The sequence below is a fragment of the Solea senegalensis genome, linkage group LG4 (assembly GCF_019176455.1).
Source record: "Solea senegalensis isolate Sse05_10M linkage group LG4, IFAPA_SoseM_1, whole genome shotgun sequence".
NCBI lineage: Eukaryota > Metazoa > Chordata > Actinopteri > Pleuronectiformes > Soleidae > Solea > Solea senegalensis.
In genome coordinates, this window is record NC_058024.1 from 15,030,333 (window position 1) to 15,047,541 (window position 17,209).

Consider the following 17,209-nt stretch of genomic DNA (forward strand, 5'->3'; position numbering starts at 1 on the left):
CACACACTGATTCAACATCCAAACTCTGATCTGAACAGTTCTGACTTTCTTTTTTTTTTTGTATTGTAAAGCCCCCATATATGATGGATAGATAGACCATAAAACATCATACAATGTTTGGATACATGAGTCGTTAAAACAAAATTCAAGTGCTTCCTAGTTTGGACAGAGGATGGAAAGAGTCATATGGGCGGGGAAATGGCAATGACAGAAAGATAGAAAAATTAACAGATACATAGAAGGCAATTAGAGGTAATAACAACAAAAAAAGTAACTTACAAGGCCAGATCATAATTTGCCTAAGAAAATTTAAAAAAAGGACACCGCTACATGTGTTTGTATGATGTAAAAGATCATAAACGGTAAATAAACCCACATGCAGAGGTTTAATTCTGTGTGTTTTGTTGTTTGATATAGTGCAATAATGTTATCAAACCGTGTACCGCACTGATATACATTGTAATCACACACAAGGCTTTTATTTATTTATTTGTTGTATGGTGTTTGCACATGTGCAAATAGAGGAAACATCCTTTCCAAGGAAAAAAACTATTTTACTCTTATTTTAGTGAAGCAAGGCTCTAGCTTTGACCTGATGCTGTAGCCCTACCGCTTAATGTATTGTTGAAAATAACAATCACAGCATCTTGCTGTTGTCATATCTAAGATATGCCCTCTTATACTACTACTGTGGCTCAGCCACAAGCCTATAATTTGGAGGAAACAGAAAAAACACTAAGACCAGCAATAAATAGTGTCTTTGATTATTTAAATGGGTCAATTTTATATTAAAAGTTCATAATCCTTTTATGTTTTACACTCCTTAACATAAAAATAAAATGCTCCTCCTACCAATTTTAACAGTGTTAAACTGTACCTTGAACTGTTAATCTATTTACAGCTTCAAAATGACAGACATGACTATCTCACGTTCTTATATGTGGCTCACCCTGTTAAATTAACATTTTCATCATGATGACATCACACTGAGAGTTGACACCATTGAGTAGCAAAACTCAAACTGTTTCTCCAGTATGGATTAAAGCAATGTATTTTATAAAATATACACACAAAATCAACATAACACCACTGTGATCATTTAGAATTTTCCACAATCATCATTATTATTATGATTATTATTGTTATTATCATTGTTATTATTATCATTGTTAATATTATTATTATCATATTGTCTTACATGTGAATGATTTGTCTCTGATATATTTTCCTTTTTCACTTTATCACATCACAATTACAGTTTTGGCTGGTGTGCTATACAGAGAGTGAGAGCATAGCACTCTCATAAGTGCACCTAGAAGTCCTTCCTAAATGGGAAAACAATCTTTAATCTTTGTGCATTTCAATGTTCATTTTAATAATTTAACAGTACAAGTCGAGAAAACATGTTTTCCCAACAGCTTCTATCCTTATATATTATAATTTTAATTTAATTAATTTTATTCATATTTAATTTTGGTTGTTGTCTTGCATCATCTTTATTTTTACATCACATGAATCCATTTACAACCAACGGTAATGATTCAAAGGCATTATCATGCAGGCACTGGTGAAGGACATTGTCAGTGTGATGTTAAAATAGACATTCTCTGCATGCTCCTGGTGAAATGGGAGAGGCCATTAAACACTGCAGAGCAATGTGAGTTTGAAAGTGACAGTCACAGACAGACTGTGACGTGTAACATAAAACCTACAGCAACTGTCCTCTTGTCCACATGTCCTTTTTCAAAACATCCATGAAGCTTCTCTGTGGTCTTCCTCTTTTCCTCATGTCCGGCAGCTCCATCTTTAACATCCTTTGTCCAATATATTCACTGTCCCTCCTCCATACGTGACCAAACCATCACAACCTTTACACTCATACTTTATCTCCAAACTGTTCAACCTGAGTTGTCCCTCAAATTATGTTAATGTCTAATTTCTAATCCTGGTCACTCCCAAACGAGAATCTCAGCATCTTCGTCTCTGCCACCTCCTGTCTTATAGACAGTGTCTCCAAGCTATACATCAGAGTACTCTCTCTTCTTTACCTTTCTTGTGCTTTGGATGGTTGTGTGAATCTTGATTAAATGTAGTCTATGGAATGGTTATTGTTTATAATGTAACATGGATTAAAACATTGTTTTTCAGGAAAGCCTGGAGTACATCTTCCTCATCATCTTCTCTATCGAGTGTTTCCTGAAGATTGTTGCCTATGGATTTCTATTCCACGCTGACGCATATTTAAGAAACTGCTGGAACATTTTGGACTTCGTTTGTGTATCTGTTGGGTAAGTCGATGACCTTATTCTGAAATGCTTTATATTTTTACAGCAATCATCTCATGACATAATTTTTTGGGGGGCTGATTGGCACAGGAAATAACCAGAATGTTTGTACTTTTCCATTCATGTACCAATTGGTAGGTGGGCCTTCTATACCCTTCGCCTCTGCTGTGCTCATTTCTATTTGTACTGTATTCTTCGAAAATAAGGTTTGCACACTATCATCAAAAACATATTTTGAAACAATGAGGGTTGTTCGCTTTCACTCATTTTCAATTTTCAATGATTATGACAATGTGAAAAACAACAGTGTTGCATTTGGTCACAAAATATCAGTCTGTTATTGACTGTTGAGTTAAAAAAAACATTGGTTTTTAATCTATAAAGATACTGATGTGTTAATGAAGGATGTAAATATTTTTCTGCAATGGACTGCCTCAGATGCCTTCCATTTCAACTGCCACGTTTATACAAGGAGTGTCATTTTTATGACTTTTGAAAAGACAGTCAATAATTATGAGTGAATTATTATAATTTATTCCTTTACTCAGTGTTGTCACACTTGAATAAAGTCCCAGACGTCCTGCTAGATGTTAAATTTGTAGATCTGGTATTGTTAGTCTTGATCTACTTTACGAGTCAAAGCCACCAGATGTGTCCCAAATGAGGATCTGGATCCTGCCTCGGATTCAGCCATCAAGGTATATCAAGGTTTCTGCCTTCTTATACCAGTCACATCATTTGTGTCTAAATAGAGGGCCGACATTTGCCAGAATGCTGCAACAGGTACATCTTTCACAGCCCATCATATCCCACACTTCACTGTGTGACTGAAATGTCAGCTTTTCTTAGTATTGTTAGTATTCTAGAGTATTATATCACACATTCAAAACAGAGAGTGTATATAAGGTAATGCATGGATTAATAAATAAGGAAGGAAGGAGGAAGTGTAAATAATAAACTGATGAATGCATAAATATATAAATATTGGAATAAATATGTCTTTCATTTTCTGTAATTCAACAGTGTTTCAGCTGTTTGTTGTGCTGCTGAGTGGACATCATGTCTATTTTGAAAATGAACAGTGCAGCGAGTTGTTATAGAATAATTTAAAATTATATTTCAAATACTAGCAGGGCTTTTACTGTAATAATCACTTGCACAGTACTTGAGCTGTTGATGGATTATCACCAGGGATTATCCTTCAGTATTTATGGCAGTTGATATCCATAATGTTGATATAATGTTTCATAATCCAAGTCAGGCATATTTATGTATAGTTATAATTGTGTTTGCATTACTGCCTTCATAGAGTGAGCACACATTTTCAATAGCACTGATGCACTTCAGAACTTGCTGCTCAGTGTTGTAGTTGTTTTTTTGTAAATAAAGACTTTTGGCATATGTTAAAGGGGAAAAAGGTCAAGGAAGACAGGGAAGATGCTCATTTATTTTCAGTTTACTGTGAGAAATTAGACTTGTGTTTTAAAATGCTCCATTCAGAGAAAGCCTCATATGTAGCATTTGTTTCTCCCCAGGCTTTTCACTGTGGCTGTGGATGCCATTAACCACCTCAGTGGAGTGGAGGCTCCAGTAGGTGAAAAGGGTGGTGGCTTTGACATGAAAGCTTTGCGTGCATTCAGAGTACTTCGACCTCTGAGACTGGTCTCTGGAGTCCCCAGTGAGTAACTCGTCTGTGACTCTGAGGCTCCACTAAGGAGATTATGTGTTTGCTGATGCTTGTCTGTCTGAGTTTGACACTTTCAGTAATAACTCTGCTAAAAATATCAGTAAAACAATGTTGTGTAATACCACCTCATATAGATTAAACACATCATGGTGTGTACATCACACATGAGAGTTGGTATGATTTATTCTAAGTTGCATTTCTATTTGCCCTTCAGGTTTGCAAGTGGTGATGAACTCCATTCTGAAGTCCCTGCTGCCACTCTTTCACATCACTTTGCTGGTCCTTTTCATGGTCACCATTTACTCTATAATGGGTCTGGAGCTCTTCAAGTGCAAAATGCACAAGACCTGCTACTACAAAGGCACAAGTACTGTATGCAGAACAATAACTCTTTATTTATTATGCACCAGGAACAACTGAATTCAATGGGATGGATACTTATTGTTGACTTATAAGATACATTAAACATTTCACTAGTAGTTCTAATGTTGCTGTGCTGTGGATTACCAGGTGTTTGGCTATTAGTGCATAATTATATGAGTGACATCCACTTTTTTTAGGAAGGTAAACAATTCATATTTTGGTGTCCCATGATCATGATTGCTGTTTTCTGGTCTTCAGACATAATTGCAACAGTGGAGAATGAAAAGCCTGCTCCATGTGCTCAAGCGGGAAACGGTCGCCGTTGTGGCATAAATGGCACAGAGTGTCGTGCTGGTTGGCCAGGCCCAAACAATGGAATCACCCACTTTGACAACCTAGGCTTTGCTATGTTGACTGTCTACCAGTGTATCACCACACAAGGGTGGACTGATGTCCTGTACTGGGTAAGGTATTGGTCTGTTTAATTCAAACAACCTTATTAGCCACACATTAGGGTTGAAGGAGAATGATTTAACCCAGGGTTTTTTCAAGTAGACAATTTGTTTTAGGTTTTTTGCAAGTTTGTCTTTTTTTTCTAATGTAACTTCCCAACCCAATTAACTTGCATGCATACATAGAAACAGTAACATAGGCAAACATATTTAGAAAAGGGTAATAAAGAATATGTTGCATTTATACTGTCTGACATGTAAGGATAATAGCTAGATTGTCACACATTTTGTGCATTAATCACATGAAGAGATGTGAAATGATCTTATTTGCTCTGTCTGACAGGTAAATGATGCTATAGGAATGGAATGGCCATGGATTTTTTTCACCACCCTCATCCTGGTTGGCTCCTTCTTTGTGCTCAACCTGGTTCTGGGTGTGCTCAGTGGGTAGGATTTACTCTAAGCCAATCTACTACTTTTCATAATTCATTTTACATGGTCATGATTTCCTGCTTTATTGTGTTCTTCACACATTATTCTACCTCTTTTCACGTGTTTTGCTAACAGTGAATTCACAAAAGAGCGAGAGAAGGCCAAGTCACGTGGAGAGTTTCAAAAGCTAAGAGAAACACAGCAGCTAGATGAGGATCTCAAAGGTTATATGGAGTGGATTACTCATGCTGAGGTCATTGACAATGACCAGGAGGGACAGGGTAAGCAACTTTAATTCATTTAAATCACCAAATTTAAATGTAATGATAAATGTTGTTATAGATTTATAGATGTCGCCCTGCTTCACTGAGCATGTATGTTGAAAAAGTGGTTATTGTAAGTAACTTGTTATTATCATCATTACCATCTACACAAGGGGTGATGGCATATTTGATAATAAACCAAGATAACAGAGGAAGGTGCTTGTCAACACTGCATATAGTGAGATAATAGAACTCTGAATTTACAGGTGTGTGTGTGTTCTCTTTAGGTCTGCTCCACACGGAGAATGGAGGATTGGAGACGGGAAGTGTAGGAAAAATGGATACAATGCAGCTGATCATCTATTACTAGTCAGTAGTGTCTTTGTAATCTTCAGATCTTTAATATAAAATTGTCTTCAGGTGTGGGATTTGCAAGTTCTCTCCTTATGTGTGCGTATAATTTTACCTGCTATTCTGGTTTCCTCCCTCAGTCTTAAAACAGGTTGCAGGTTGGAATTAGGTTAATTGGAGACTCTAAACTGACCTTTGTGTTGTAGGTTGGCCATTTGATAGTCTGACAACCTGTACCTTGCCAGCTTGGATTGGCTCCACCTTCCCTCATTATCATCAACACAATATGCAGCACTGATAATGATATTAGTATTGAAATTGTACTATTGAAAAGTACTGCTATTTTAGGACCCTAAGGATTCACCATTTTATTCATCTTCCTTTTTCATGCAGTAAGTTGGCCCGTAAGTGGAATCGATGGTTAAGGCGTAAATGCAGAGTGTATGTGAAGTCCAGACTGTTCTACTGGTGGGTGATCATGCTCGTCTTTCTCAATACATTGGCCATCGCAACAGAACACCACAAGCAGTCTCAGAAAATCACAAACTGGCAAGGTAAGCACATCATAAACTAAACAGGCTGTAATGCATTTCATCCTGTTTCCTAATTGAGGAAAAAATGATTTGCTATGAGATTAAGTAATTATTAACTTATTATGTGACACTATTGTGGAGAAATTGGAAACATAAAATCTATACCTTTGTGTCTACAACCTCTTAAGAAATATGTTACATATCTTAATGTCTAATCAAACTGTGCCTTGTTTGTTTTAAGTCAAATATATAAATACCATCCAAACAATTTTTAATTACTTCAGAAACAGTTTTAACAATACTTTAACTATCATGTAAAGTTACCTAACTTTTTTTTCCCCCTCTTTTCTTCATGCTGTTGGCCCCAAAAACGTCCACCGTTGTTAGACAATGCCAATAAGCTACTGCTGTCTATGTTTGCCATTGAGATGTTCATGAAGATGTATGCTCTTGGCTTGCCCTCATACTTCATGTCCCTCTTCAACCGCTTTGACTGCTTTGTGGTGTCTACTGGTATTATGGAGCTCATTCTTGTCCACATGGGCGTCATGTCAGTCATGGGTATCTCTGTGCTCCGCTGCATACGTCTCCTCCGTCTGCTTAAAGTCAGTAGGTAAAAAAGCTTTGACTATGAACATTAATGTGTACATAAACATGACTGTTTGTAATTAGGGGCTGCATAAGTCGGTGTAAATATTGGATTGTGGTTACTGTCGACAATATTGTGTATTGCATTTGTAAACAGAGCTAGTTGAATGACTGATGATTTGTTCAACTCACGTTATGTCCTTTAGATACTGGACGTCTCTCAGTAATCTGGTGGCTTCCCTCTTGAACTCGGTCCGTTCCATTGCCTGTTTGCTGCTGCTCCTCTTCCTTTTCATTGTCATCTTCTCCCTGCTGGGTATGCAGGTATTTGGAGGGAAGTTCAACTTTCCCAATCAAACCAAACCGCGCAGCACCTTTGACAGCTTTCCTCAGGCCCTCATTACAGTGTTCCAGGTACAGGAAGACTACTGTTCAGAAAATACAATGTGTATTTGATTAAAACAATTAGGTTCAGAAGTGTGCTTGGTCAAACCCACGTTTAACTACCTTTAATGAATGAGCTGTGTGTTTTTAGATCCTGACAGGTGAAGACTGGAATGCCGTCATGTATGATGGTATTATGGCTCATGGTGGACCTAGCATGCCCGGAATACTAGTCAGTATCTACTTCATCATCCTCTTCGTCTGTGGAAATTGTATCCTCATGAAGTTCATGTTGTGTTCTGTGTATGTATGTTTTATATGTTGCTTTGTTACCATTACATTACAGTCTTTAACTCGCCTTTTATTCAGTCATCCTCCTAAATGTCTTCCTGGCCATTGCTGTTGATAATTTGGCAGAGGCGGAGTCTTTGACTTTAGCACAGAAGGAGAAAGCAGAGGAAAAGAATCGCAAGAAAGCACTCAGGTAACTGTTTGTATGTTTTCAAATGGAAATCTTGGGGTTTTGTAATAATTTATGATCTCAGGCACAACTATAAAAAGCAGGATAGTTCCACTGTATGTCACACAGTGTGGTCGGAAATGAATTTGGACACCCAGAATAACGAGGATTATGTAAAAAAAAATCTTTAGTAGCGGAAACCACCATCCAGTTAAACCGATTCCTTTGTTGATTTTAAGGGCAAGCATACCTGATAAAGTATCAGAAGAGAAAGCAAACCTGGCGAAGAAGTTGGCTGAGCAAAGGGCTAAAGGCATCGAGTGCATGCCTACCACTGCCAAGGTGAGGTGATCCAAAAGCATTCATTTGCTCTGTCAATACATTTTATGCATTTATTTAAGTCCTCCCTTTCTATCCCACCTTTAAAGTGCTTAATTGTCCCATCTACAGCTCAAGATCGATGAGTTTGAGTCAAACGTCAATGAGATTAAGGACCCTTTCCCTCCAGCAGACTTTCCAGGTCAATCTTAAAACCTTCACATCATTGTTTTATTGTTAATTATACAATTTCCAAGAATTAACCTCTTTTAATCTGTTCTGTTTTCTGTTGGTCAGGTGATGATGAGGAAGAGGACCCTGATATACCAGAAAGCCCCAGACCTCGTCCAATGGCAGATCTGCAGTTGAAGGAGGAAGCCGTGCCGATGCCAGAAGCCAGTTCTTTTTTTATCTTTGGACCTCAGAACAAGTATGATGCTGAAATATGTTGTTGATAGCGATTCAAATCTAGTTAAGTCAGTTCTATTTACGTAGCCCACCATCTCACCTGAGAACACATCATCCTTCCAACCCTACATCTTAAATTTACTCATAAGAACATTTATTTCTAACAATTTCAGGTTCCGGAAGCTCTGCCATCGTATTATTAATGCAACCACCTTCACCAACATCATCCTCCTCTTCATCCTGCTGTCATCGGTTTCTTTAGCGGCTGAGGATCCCATTGACCCTATGTCTTTCAGGAACCAGGTGACATGATTGTAACTGAAATGTACCTTGCGATGGCAAAATCAGATTTGTAATTTACATATTCACCATTCATTTTACGCATATTAATATAATAACCTTGCAAATATTGACTTTTTAGGTGTTGGCCTATGCTGATATAGTCTTCACTTCGGTGTTCACAGCAGAAATTGTGCTCAAGGTAATAACAGTTAATAATGTTGATAATGTTGATGGTTGACAAATGAAACTTGAAGAGGTGAACTTCCATGCTGCTTGTGAGGGCTCACTGAGGGATTCGATCATTGTTTCTCAACCCCAAAAAACTGATGCGATGCTATAGCATTGCAGGTGGCTGTTAGTTGGTGTATTGAGACGGCCCCAGTAATAGATTCTTCATGTGGATCCTGATTTAATGACTTCTTTCTCTCACCTTCTCACAATCTGTCAAGATGATACCCAACAATAATTGTCAATTTACAATTGTCCCTTTTTCTGTTAAATCGTTGTTATACCAACAGCATTAACCTTATCTAAAGCACAGTTGTTGAGTTCAAAATATATATTATCTTTTACAGATGACAACATACGGGGCCATTCTTCACAAAGGGTCCTTCTGCAGGAACTCCTTTAACATCTTGGATCTTCTGGTGGTCAGTGTGTCTCTCCTCTCAATGGGCATGGAGTAAGTGGATTCTCCAAATGCGCCTTGTTACTTTGTAGCCAATAAGACAAGAAAACAGAAATATATCAGCAAATGTGACATCTCTGTGTTTGTGTAATGTAGATCCAGTGCCATCTCAGTGGTGAAAATTCTCAGAGTGTTGAGGGTGCTTCGACCCTTGAGGGCTATAAACAGAGCCAAGGGACTGAAGGTATAAATTGTCTCTGATTAGACTTCCAGTTTTACAAATGGCCTAGTGCTGATCTGAATTATCATCTATTTGTAATATCTTGTGTCTTGTAGCATGTAGTTCAGTGTGTGTTTGTGGCTGTGAAGACCATCGGAAACATTGTACTGGTCACCATGCTTCTAGACTTCATGTTTGCCTGCATTGGAGTCCAACTTTTCAAAGTAAGAGAAGTGACTTACTTTAGCTTATTTCTGTATTTCATAATGAACTTTGTGTATCTGCTTTTTCATAAAGAGAGAGAGTTACTTGTTTTGCTTTCCCAGGGCAAGTTCTATGCCTGTACGGATCCTGACAAAATGACTGAGGAAATATGCAAGTAAGGACAGCAATTTTTTCCCTTCTCGGTCCTGGTGTTGATTTAACATGTTACACTTGGGTTGGCCTCCGCTTCTGTATAGTCTTTTGGCGTATTCACCGGCTCTACTTGCCTCGGCATGGCACGATTAGGTTGCATCTCCACTCCAAAAAGTAGTACCTACTACACACACACGAGTGATTAGTGACTTTACACCAGCCTCCTGTAGTTGTTGGAGATTAACCCATGTGTTTAGGATTGTTAAGTAGTTTTAAGTGATCTACAGTTTGGCACTGTTCGGCTTGATTTGTGTGTGGGACATCTCTTCCTGTGATGGCACTCTGACCAATCATTGCATAGTACCTGCTCAGCACGCTATTGCAACCTTGCCTGAGCAGGTACTGAAAATAGTACCTGGTACCAGGTACTATGCTAGTGGAAGCGCTACTTAAACGGTGGCGTGGCGTGGTGAGTAGAGCTGGTGGAAATGCGCCGTTAGCTAACTCACTTTGAGACAATAGCAATTCAAAATAATTTTGACTTTGAGAAAATGCAGGAAAAAGGACAGTCGACAAAATAATTTGTCATTTTAGTTAGATGCATCCTAAATTAGGTGCATATCAGTTATCCAGTTTAGACAGCATTGCAGAAGGGATGACCGTTACTGAGTCTGTAAAGAATTGTCTGTCCCTCCCTTTCTGTGGCTCAGAGGTTCCTACATACGGTACCAGGAAGAAGCACTTCATGAAATGGTGGTCCGTGACAGGAAATGGACCAACTCTGAACTAAACTTTGATAACATCTTCAATGGCATGCTGACTCTCTTCACCATTTCTACCTTTGAAGGATGGCCAAAGTGAGTCATCTGTCTTTTTTTCCATACATGTAGTTTAGTCAGTGTGTGTATGTGTGTGCTTATTTGGGGCATTTCTTACCTAGGATACTCTATAAAGCTATTGATTCAAACTTAGAGGACAAAGGCCCAGTATACAACAACCGAGTGGCCATCTCCATCTTCTTTATCGTCTACCTCATCCTCATCGCCTTCTTCATGATGAACATATTTGTGGGCTTCGTCATCGTTACCTTCCAGGAGCAAGGAGAGCAAGAATATAAGAACTGTGAGCTGGACAAAAACCAGGTGTGATCTTTCTCTCTTTCTTACACATACACACACAGTTACATAGAGTTACAACGATAAGACATGATGCTCGGGGGTACCCATTGTATATGTTAATTATATCCGGACCCAATAGATGACCCACATATTACACAACCATTCCTTGTATTTAGGCTTTATTTATTTTATTGTAGTACTACAATTATCAGGAGGTCTCACTCATTCTGCACCTCCCCTCTACCTTCTTTCATCCTATCCAGCGCCAGTGTGTGCAGTATGCACTTAAAGCTCGACCACTGCGATGTTATATTCCCAAGAACCCCTACCAGTATCAAGTTTGGTACATCGTCACTTCCTGCTACTTTGAGTACCTTATGTTCCTGCTTATTATGCTGAACACCATGTGTCTGGGAATGCAGGTATGTATGCAACACACATTACATTATAAGTCACTGACTGAACTTACTTCCCATTTCATGATTGACAATTGATGTTATGGATACATTTTTGCAAAGAGGGACCAAAAAAATGGTTCAGTGCAGTTTAACATATCATTACATAAAGTGAAACATTTACAAATGTACATCTTGTAACTGTTAATCCCACTGTCTCACCTGATATCCATGCAGCTGTCCATGTGTAATTCTTACAGCACTGCAACCAGTCAGCCCATGTTACTCACCTGTCTGACATGCTGAACATGATCTTCACTGTGCTCTTCACTGTGGAGATGATCCTCAAACTCATGGCTTTCAAAGCCAAGGTTAGTCAAACTTCAACACACTATATTACTGTATTGTCCAGATACAGCTGACACTGTTATATATTAACAGTAACAATAGTGTGGTAATCATTTTTTATAATAAAAAATCTGATTTCTATAATAATCACCAAATAATAGCTTGGCAATAATAACAATGGAAGTGGGACATAAAGTCTTCCCCATACGAGAAGAGACTTGGCCAAACTTTGGATCTGACCTGGCCCTTCCGACAATCGCGGGTGCCTTCCTTGCCTTTAGGTTGATTTGAACAGATTATTTGGCCGATTTATCCTATAGTGTGAAGGATTAACAGATTTTAAGTCATCGGACGCATCAGAGTTTTTGCGAACTGTGACTGGGTTGCAAGGAGATACCCACAATAAGTAATAAAGGCAAGTTGACCAGGAAACAGATGTTGCCTTCTTTTATTTAGAACCAAGCCAAGTTGATTACGCCAAAGAACCAGCCTCATTGTGTGTGACATCTCAACACATATCCACACTTTTGTTGTTTTACCTAGGGTTACTTTGGAGATCCCTGGAATGTTTTTGACTTTGTCATCGTCATTGGAAGTGTTGTGGATGTGATGCTGAGTGAAATTGATGTGAGTACCATCGTTTGCTCTCTCTCTCTCTCTCTGCCAAATGACATTGTGTTTCTCACATGACTGTAGTCGCTGGATCATTTACGTTTTCTTAAATACCAGAAATAAACATAATATGTGACCACTTACCCAGGGTTAATGCACAAGTTTAGTGCATTCAAACTGTTGTGTGGCCAACAACGTGACTCAAGTGACACACATATAAACTTCCTCACTCAATTTCTCTGACTTTCTCCTCTTCTTCTCTCAGGAGGCACACATTCAGCACTGTTGTTAAATTCTAACATTGGTTCATATTGTTGGATAAGCCTTACATGACTGATGCAAAATTTGCATCTACTTGCTTCTTTGCACTGACCGTGTATGTAATTACAGTAAAACATGAGAAAAGTGAGTTTCATAAATGATGAAGTATTGCAATTGTATGTATGTTCAGTATCTAAGGAAAAGACTAAGCCACAGCTAAAGTATATGTGACAAACTGTTAAAATAAATGTTCTTGCAGTGCATATGGTTTGTCTATTGTTTTTGTGAGTGTTTACATAAAAAAAATATTTCCTTGTCTGCTGTATATGTTTCATGCCTTCTTCTTTTTCGCCACACAGACACCTTCACAGCCGGCAGCTTTCTTTTCCTGACATCACTATAATTTGTGTTTCCCCTTCCACAGGCAGCACTGGCCTCCTCTGGAGGACTTTACTGTCTCCATGGCTGTGCTGTAACTATCACTTGCTTCACTTTTGCATGGCATTCACCTGTTACATGAAATTTGTCTGGTCTATCAATTGTGTTTTATAGCCAGGACCCTATTTCCAAAAACCATTAAGATCACCAAGATAACAAACTGTAATGTATGCAGGAATGGTGCACTGCACTTACACATAGGAAATGGCTTATTTTCTGTATATTCTGAGGTAGTTTGCAGTTTGTGACTGCTTGGATTGTGTAAGATTATCTGTCTATCTGCTTGAATGCTTTAATATATTATGGTCTTGGTACCTCAGAGCAGCATGAACTGATTGTGGCTTAACTAAGTTGCTGATATGTTCATTCAGTGATAACAGTAAATGTTAAGTCATATTTGCATTGTGTTAACTATACTTCTTATGTTGTACGTTAAATATTGTTTGAGTAAAAATTTCTGTTTTTTTTTTTTTTTACTTATACTTGCACCTATTAACAAACCTTGCAATCTGAGCATGAGTACAAATCTCTGAAGAAGTAATTTACGTTTCCAAAAGTGTGTTCAAGTAGAAAAATTAATTATTTCTTTCTACAGGCAGTGGATCCCATGCAAGCAATTGCTGTGAGTTTCTTTAACTTTGATACATTAGAATTTGGTAGAATTGAATGCTTTACCTTGAGTAATTCCCGATGTGTCCTCTCTCTCTCTACAAAGTCTTCTGAGAACATGAGTGTGTCAATCACATTCTTCAGACTGTTTCGCGTAATGCGTCTGGTGAAACTGTTGAATCGCTCCGAGGGAATAAGGAACCTTCTGTGGACCTTCATCAAATCCCTTCAGGTGAGTGTGGTGGTCTCTCGGCATCATTCAGTCTGTGGTTTAGATTGAATGTCTTTCTGACTGTGGTCTTGTGTCACTGTGTCACAGGCTCTTCCTTATGTAGCACTGCTCATCCTTATGCTGTTCTTCATATACGCTGTGGTTGGAATGCAGGTATATATCCAAGTGCACATTCACACACACCACACTTTTGACATGCAATGTGCTGATATTAAAATATGAACAAAACAGCAACCGTACACATCAAAGCACTGCAAAAAGTATACTAGCTATTTAATTCATTTATTTAACAACTGATTCTCATTTAAAAGTGTGTTCTTTGGGGTCCGTGTCATAGTTGGAAGGCGTAGGTGCCTTCAAACGCATCTATGAATGAGGCTACATCTGAATTAAAGCAAAGTTAAGGTTAACCGCAGTGTTGCCTATTGGGATACACACAAATTAGGATGCCATATTGTTTGGGATTATTATTTTCAACACAAAAAAGCATTATATATTTATAAATTAGATATACAATCAAATCATACACATAAATTATAATTTGACTGCATATAACATGTTGGGAGGGAACTCAAACACTTTTTTTGTAAATTCCATACATAATGTTCCTTGGGGTAAGAACAATCCAGTGCAGAGCAGGAAACCCACAATTACAACCTTCCTTCTCTTTTCTGCAGATATTTGGTAAAATTGCATTGGTTGATGGAACATACATCAACAGGAACAACAACTTTCAGACATTCCCACAGGCTGTGCTCCTTTTATTCAGGTTGGTGGACTGCCTCTCCATGTTTACTCACTCTGTGCCATGAGTAATACCTCAATGCAAGGTCTCAACACAAACAACAGCATATTCAGTAACTACAGTGCACTACTATCACAGTGCAAACACAAAAACACACATAAACAGGCCGATGATTTGGGTCCAGTTGTAAGTGGCAGCACCACTTTGCACACTCAACAATTAGTGATAGTGAATTTGACCTCTGCAGTTCACCCATTCTTATTGCACACCAGTAGTGTACACACACAAGAGCAGGGAGTAATAGGAATTGGGTGCCTAGCTCAGGGGTAGCCACAACCCTTGGGTGGTCCCAGGATGTGAACCAGTGACCCTGTGAGCCCAATTCCTTCCCTTTTGCTCGTGGGCCTCCCGTTGGGAAGACACCAATAAGCCATTCTGATTAGATGCCCTTAGATGCAGTTGTCTTGCAACTGTAGGTTACCTAACATGAACCCAGAGACAGGTTAGACTCAGACTCAACAAATCCTGTGATTGATTTGTGTTTCACCATCTAGCAGAGCCACTGTTGCTGTGGTGGCAGGTCACAGTGACTCACTCACTGCCAGCTGCTGCTGTGTGCTGAGAGTCTGATTAGAAAGTGGCCCCATATTATTCATATAAAGATATGACAGTGTGAATGGAAGTAAGAAAAAAAATAATAGTTCAGACGAAATAAAGAAAACAATCCTTCAATACTGCCAAGTTTCACCAGTGTAAACTGATATTTCAGAGCTGAAACATAGACAAAAGATGCCACTTATATAATGACACCTACCTTACTCCTGGTACATTTTCAGCTCAAATTAGAACCTGCTCTGTCCAGTTTATCTGGATTTTCAGTCACCAAAGAGTCCTTTTTGGTGGCAGCTTCCCTAGGGTTGTGTTCCTGTCTGCTCTGGGTCTCCAATTAACCCAGCGCCAGATCTGCATGTCTGCATATTGTGAAAGAAAGCTGAAGGAGCTGAAGCACCTGGTCAAACTGGGACCCAAATTTAAAAAAAACCTTCAACTTCAATTGCATTGTGATGGTTGCCCCTAAAATATCATGCTGATACTAATTTTCAAGAAATATATAATAGAATAATATTACAGTATTTCTGTTTAGCTTACATCATGCTGATTACTTAATTACATGTAGATTATACATTTCGTAGAAATGGCTTTTACGATGCTAACGTCTCAGTGGTGAAATGTTATAACAGTTTCTAGGAAGGTGAATGATTGGATCTATTTTGCAGATGTGCCACAGGGGAGGCCTGGCATGAAGTCATGTTAGGGTGCATGTATGGGAAGAGGTGTGACCCCAAGTCCGATTACCTGCCTGGGGAAGAATACACGTGCGGATCCAACTTTGCCATCATCTACTTCATGAGTTTCTACATGCTCTGTGCCTTTTTGGTAAAACAACACACACATTGAGAAGCAATTTACCTCATGCACATTAAAAAAGGAAAGGAAATTCTCATATAAAGCAGAAATAATGCCAATGTAATATGAATTATCTTTTTGAATTTCATTTGTCAACAGCTACACATATAATAAAAATGAATCTACCCTTTACAGATCATTAACCTGTTTGTGGCTGTCATCATGGATAACTTTGACTACTTGACACGGGATTGGTCCATTCTTGGTCCTCAGCACTTGGATGAGTTTAAGAAAATCTGGGCTGAATATGACCCTGAAGCTACGTAAGTATATGCGTGTTCATGGAATACATTGTACAATTTTCCTTTGAGACTTGTGACGTGTGGTTTCAAGCTAATCTTGTGAGCCATGTCTTACTTTGCTCCATTCTAATTTCATTACACAGCACTGTTGACCACAGTGCGTGATGTATCTGACATTAAACGGTTACAATATTATTACACTTGGTTTTCTTCTCTATTAAACAAGAAGAACTATAGGAAGATTATTACATGTGAGAGAACAAGCAAGCAATCTTTATGCACTAATATACATTTATCATGGGTTCATTATTACATATATTCCTTCTTACAGAGGTCGTATTAAGCACCTTGATGTGGTGACACTTCTACGGAGAATACCTCCACCTTTAGGATTTGGCAAGTTTTGTCCACATCGCATTGCCTGCAAGGTGAGGAAAAATCTTCATCCTGATGCCGGATGAAACACATGTGCATGTAATGTGGAAGCTGCCTACTCTTTTCTGTCTAAACAGAGCTTCCCTTGTTGTGAAGAGATGCTGCGACCAAAGACGTCAGAAAAGGCGCTTCATTACCAATTTTGTCATGTGTCTGTGACATGTCATCGGCTGCAGCCTCATTTTGCAGTTATTAAATAGCTGAGCATCAGCTTGTTGCTTTGGCGACAGCAGCTATCATGTTTTTCCCCTCATTTGTCTTGATGCATTCAAAGCATTTCAGCCTCTGTTATCCTG

At 38.6% G+C, this 17,209-nt stretch overlaps 1 protein-coding gene across 7 annotated transcripts in view; it reads left to right on the forward strand.

Moving 5' to 3' along the window:
* LOC122768110 (dihydropyridine-sensitive L-type skeletal muscle calcium channel subunit alpha-1-like) overlaps positions 1 to 17,209 on the forward strand; it is a 34,507-nt gene that overhangs the window by 14,865 nt on the left and 2,433 nt on the right. For 5 of the 7 annotated variants that reach the window (XM_044023841.1, XM_044023843.1, XM_044023842.1 and 2 more), the window contains 34 exons: positions 2,149 to 2,288; positions 3,821 to 3,963; positions 4,187 to 4,339; positions 4,594 to 4,799; positions 5,131 to 5,234; positions 5,355 to 5,500; positions 5,770 to 5,851; positions 6,227 to 6,387; positions 6,754 to 6,979; positions 7,161 to 7,368; positions 7,490 to 7,610; positions 7,708 to 7,822; positions 8,038 to 8,140; positions 8,249 to 8,318; positions 8,414 to 8,546; positions 8,698 to 8,827; positions 8,946 to 9,005; positions 9,382 to 9,488; positions 9,591 to 9,678; positions 9,771 to 9,878; positions 9,981 to 10,033; positions 10,722 to 10,868; positions 10,952 to 11,153; positions 11,393 to 11,551; positions 11,785 to 11,895; positions 12,416 to 12,499; positions 13,170 to 13,217; positions 13,779 to 13,805; positions 13,899 to 14,024; positions 14,112 to 14,177; positions 14,702 to 14,793; positions 16,047 to 16,206; positions 16,372 to 16,499; positions 16,810 to 16,906. In XM_044023841.1, coding sequence (XP_043879776.1) covers positions 2,149 to 2,288; positions 3,821 to 3,963; positions 4,187 to 4,339; positions 4,594 to 4,799; positions 5,131 to 5,234; positions 5,355 to 5,500; positions 5,770 to 5,851; positions 6,227 to 6,387; positions 6,754 to 6,979; positions 7,161 to 7,368; positions 7,490 to 7,610; positions 7,708 to 7,822; positions 8,038 to 8,140; positions 8,249 to 8,318; positions 8,414 to 8,546; positions 8,698 to 8,827; positions 8,946 to 9,005; positions 9,382 to 9,488; positions 9,591 to 9,678; positions 9,771 to 9,878; positions 9,981 to 10,033; positions 10,722 to 10,868; positions 10,952 to 11,153; positions 11,393 to 11,551; positions 11,785 to 11,895; positions 12,416 to 12,499; positions 13,170 to 13,217; positions 13,779 to 13,805; positions 13,899 to 14,024; positions 14,112 to 14,177; positions 14,702 to 14,793; positions 16,047 to 16,206; positions 16,372 to 16,499; positions 16,810 to 16,906 — 4,104 coding nt within the window. Of the gene's footprint in view, positions 1 to 2,148; positions 2,289 to 3,820; positions 3,964 to 4,186; positions 4,340 to 4,593; positions 4,800 to 5,130; positions 5,235 to 5,354; positions 5,501 to 5,769; positions 5,852 to 6,226; positions 6,388 to 6,753; positions 6,980 to 7,160; positions 7,369 to 7,489; positions 7,611 to 7,707; positions 7,823 to 8,037; positions 8,141 to 8,248; positions 8,319 to 8,413; positions 8,547 to 8,697; positions 8,828 to 8,945; positions 9,006 to 9,381; positions 9,489 to 9,590; positions 9,679 to 9,770; positions 9,879 to 9,980; positions 10,034 to 10,721; positions 10,869 to 10,951; positions 11,154 to 11,392; positions 11,552 to 11,784; positions 11,896 to 12,415; positions 12,500 to 13,169; positions 13,218 to 13,778; positions 13,806 to 13,898; positions 14,025 to 14,111; positions 14,178 to 14,701; positions 14,794 to 16,046; positions 16,207 to 16,371; positions 16,500 to 16,809; positions 16,907 to 17,209 lie in introns of those variants that run through there. The other 2 variants (XM_044023845.1, XM_044023848.1) reach the window with 2 other exon arrangements.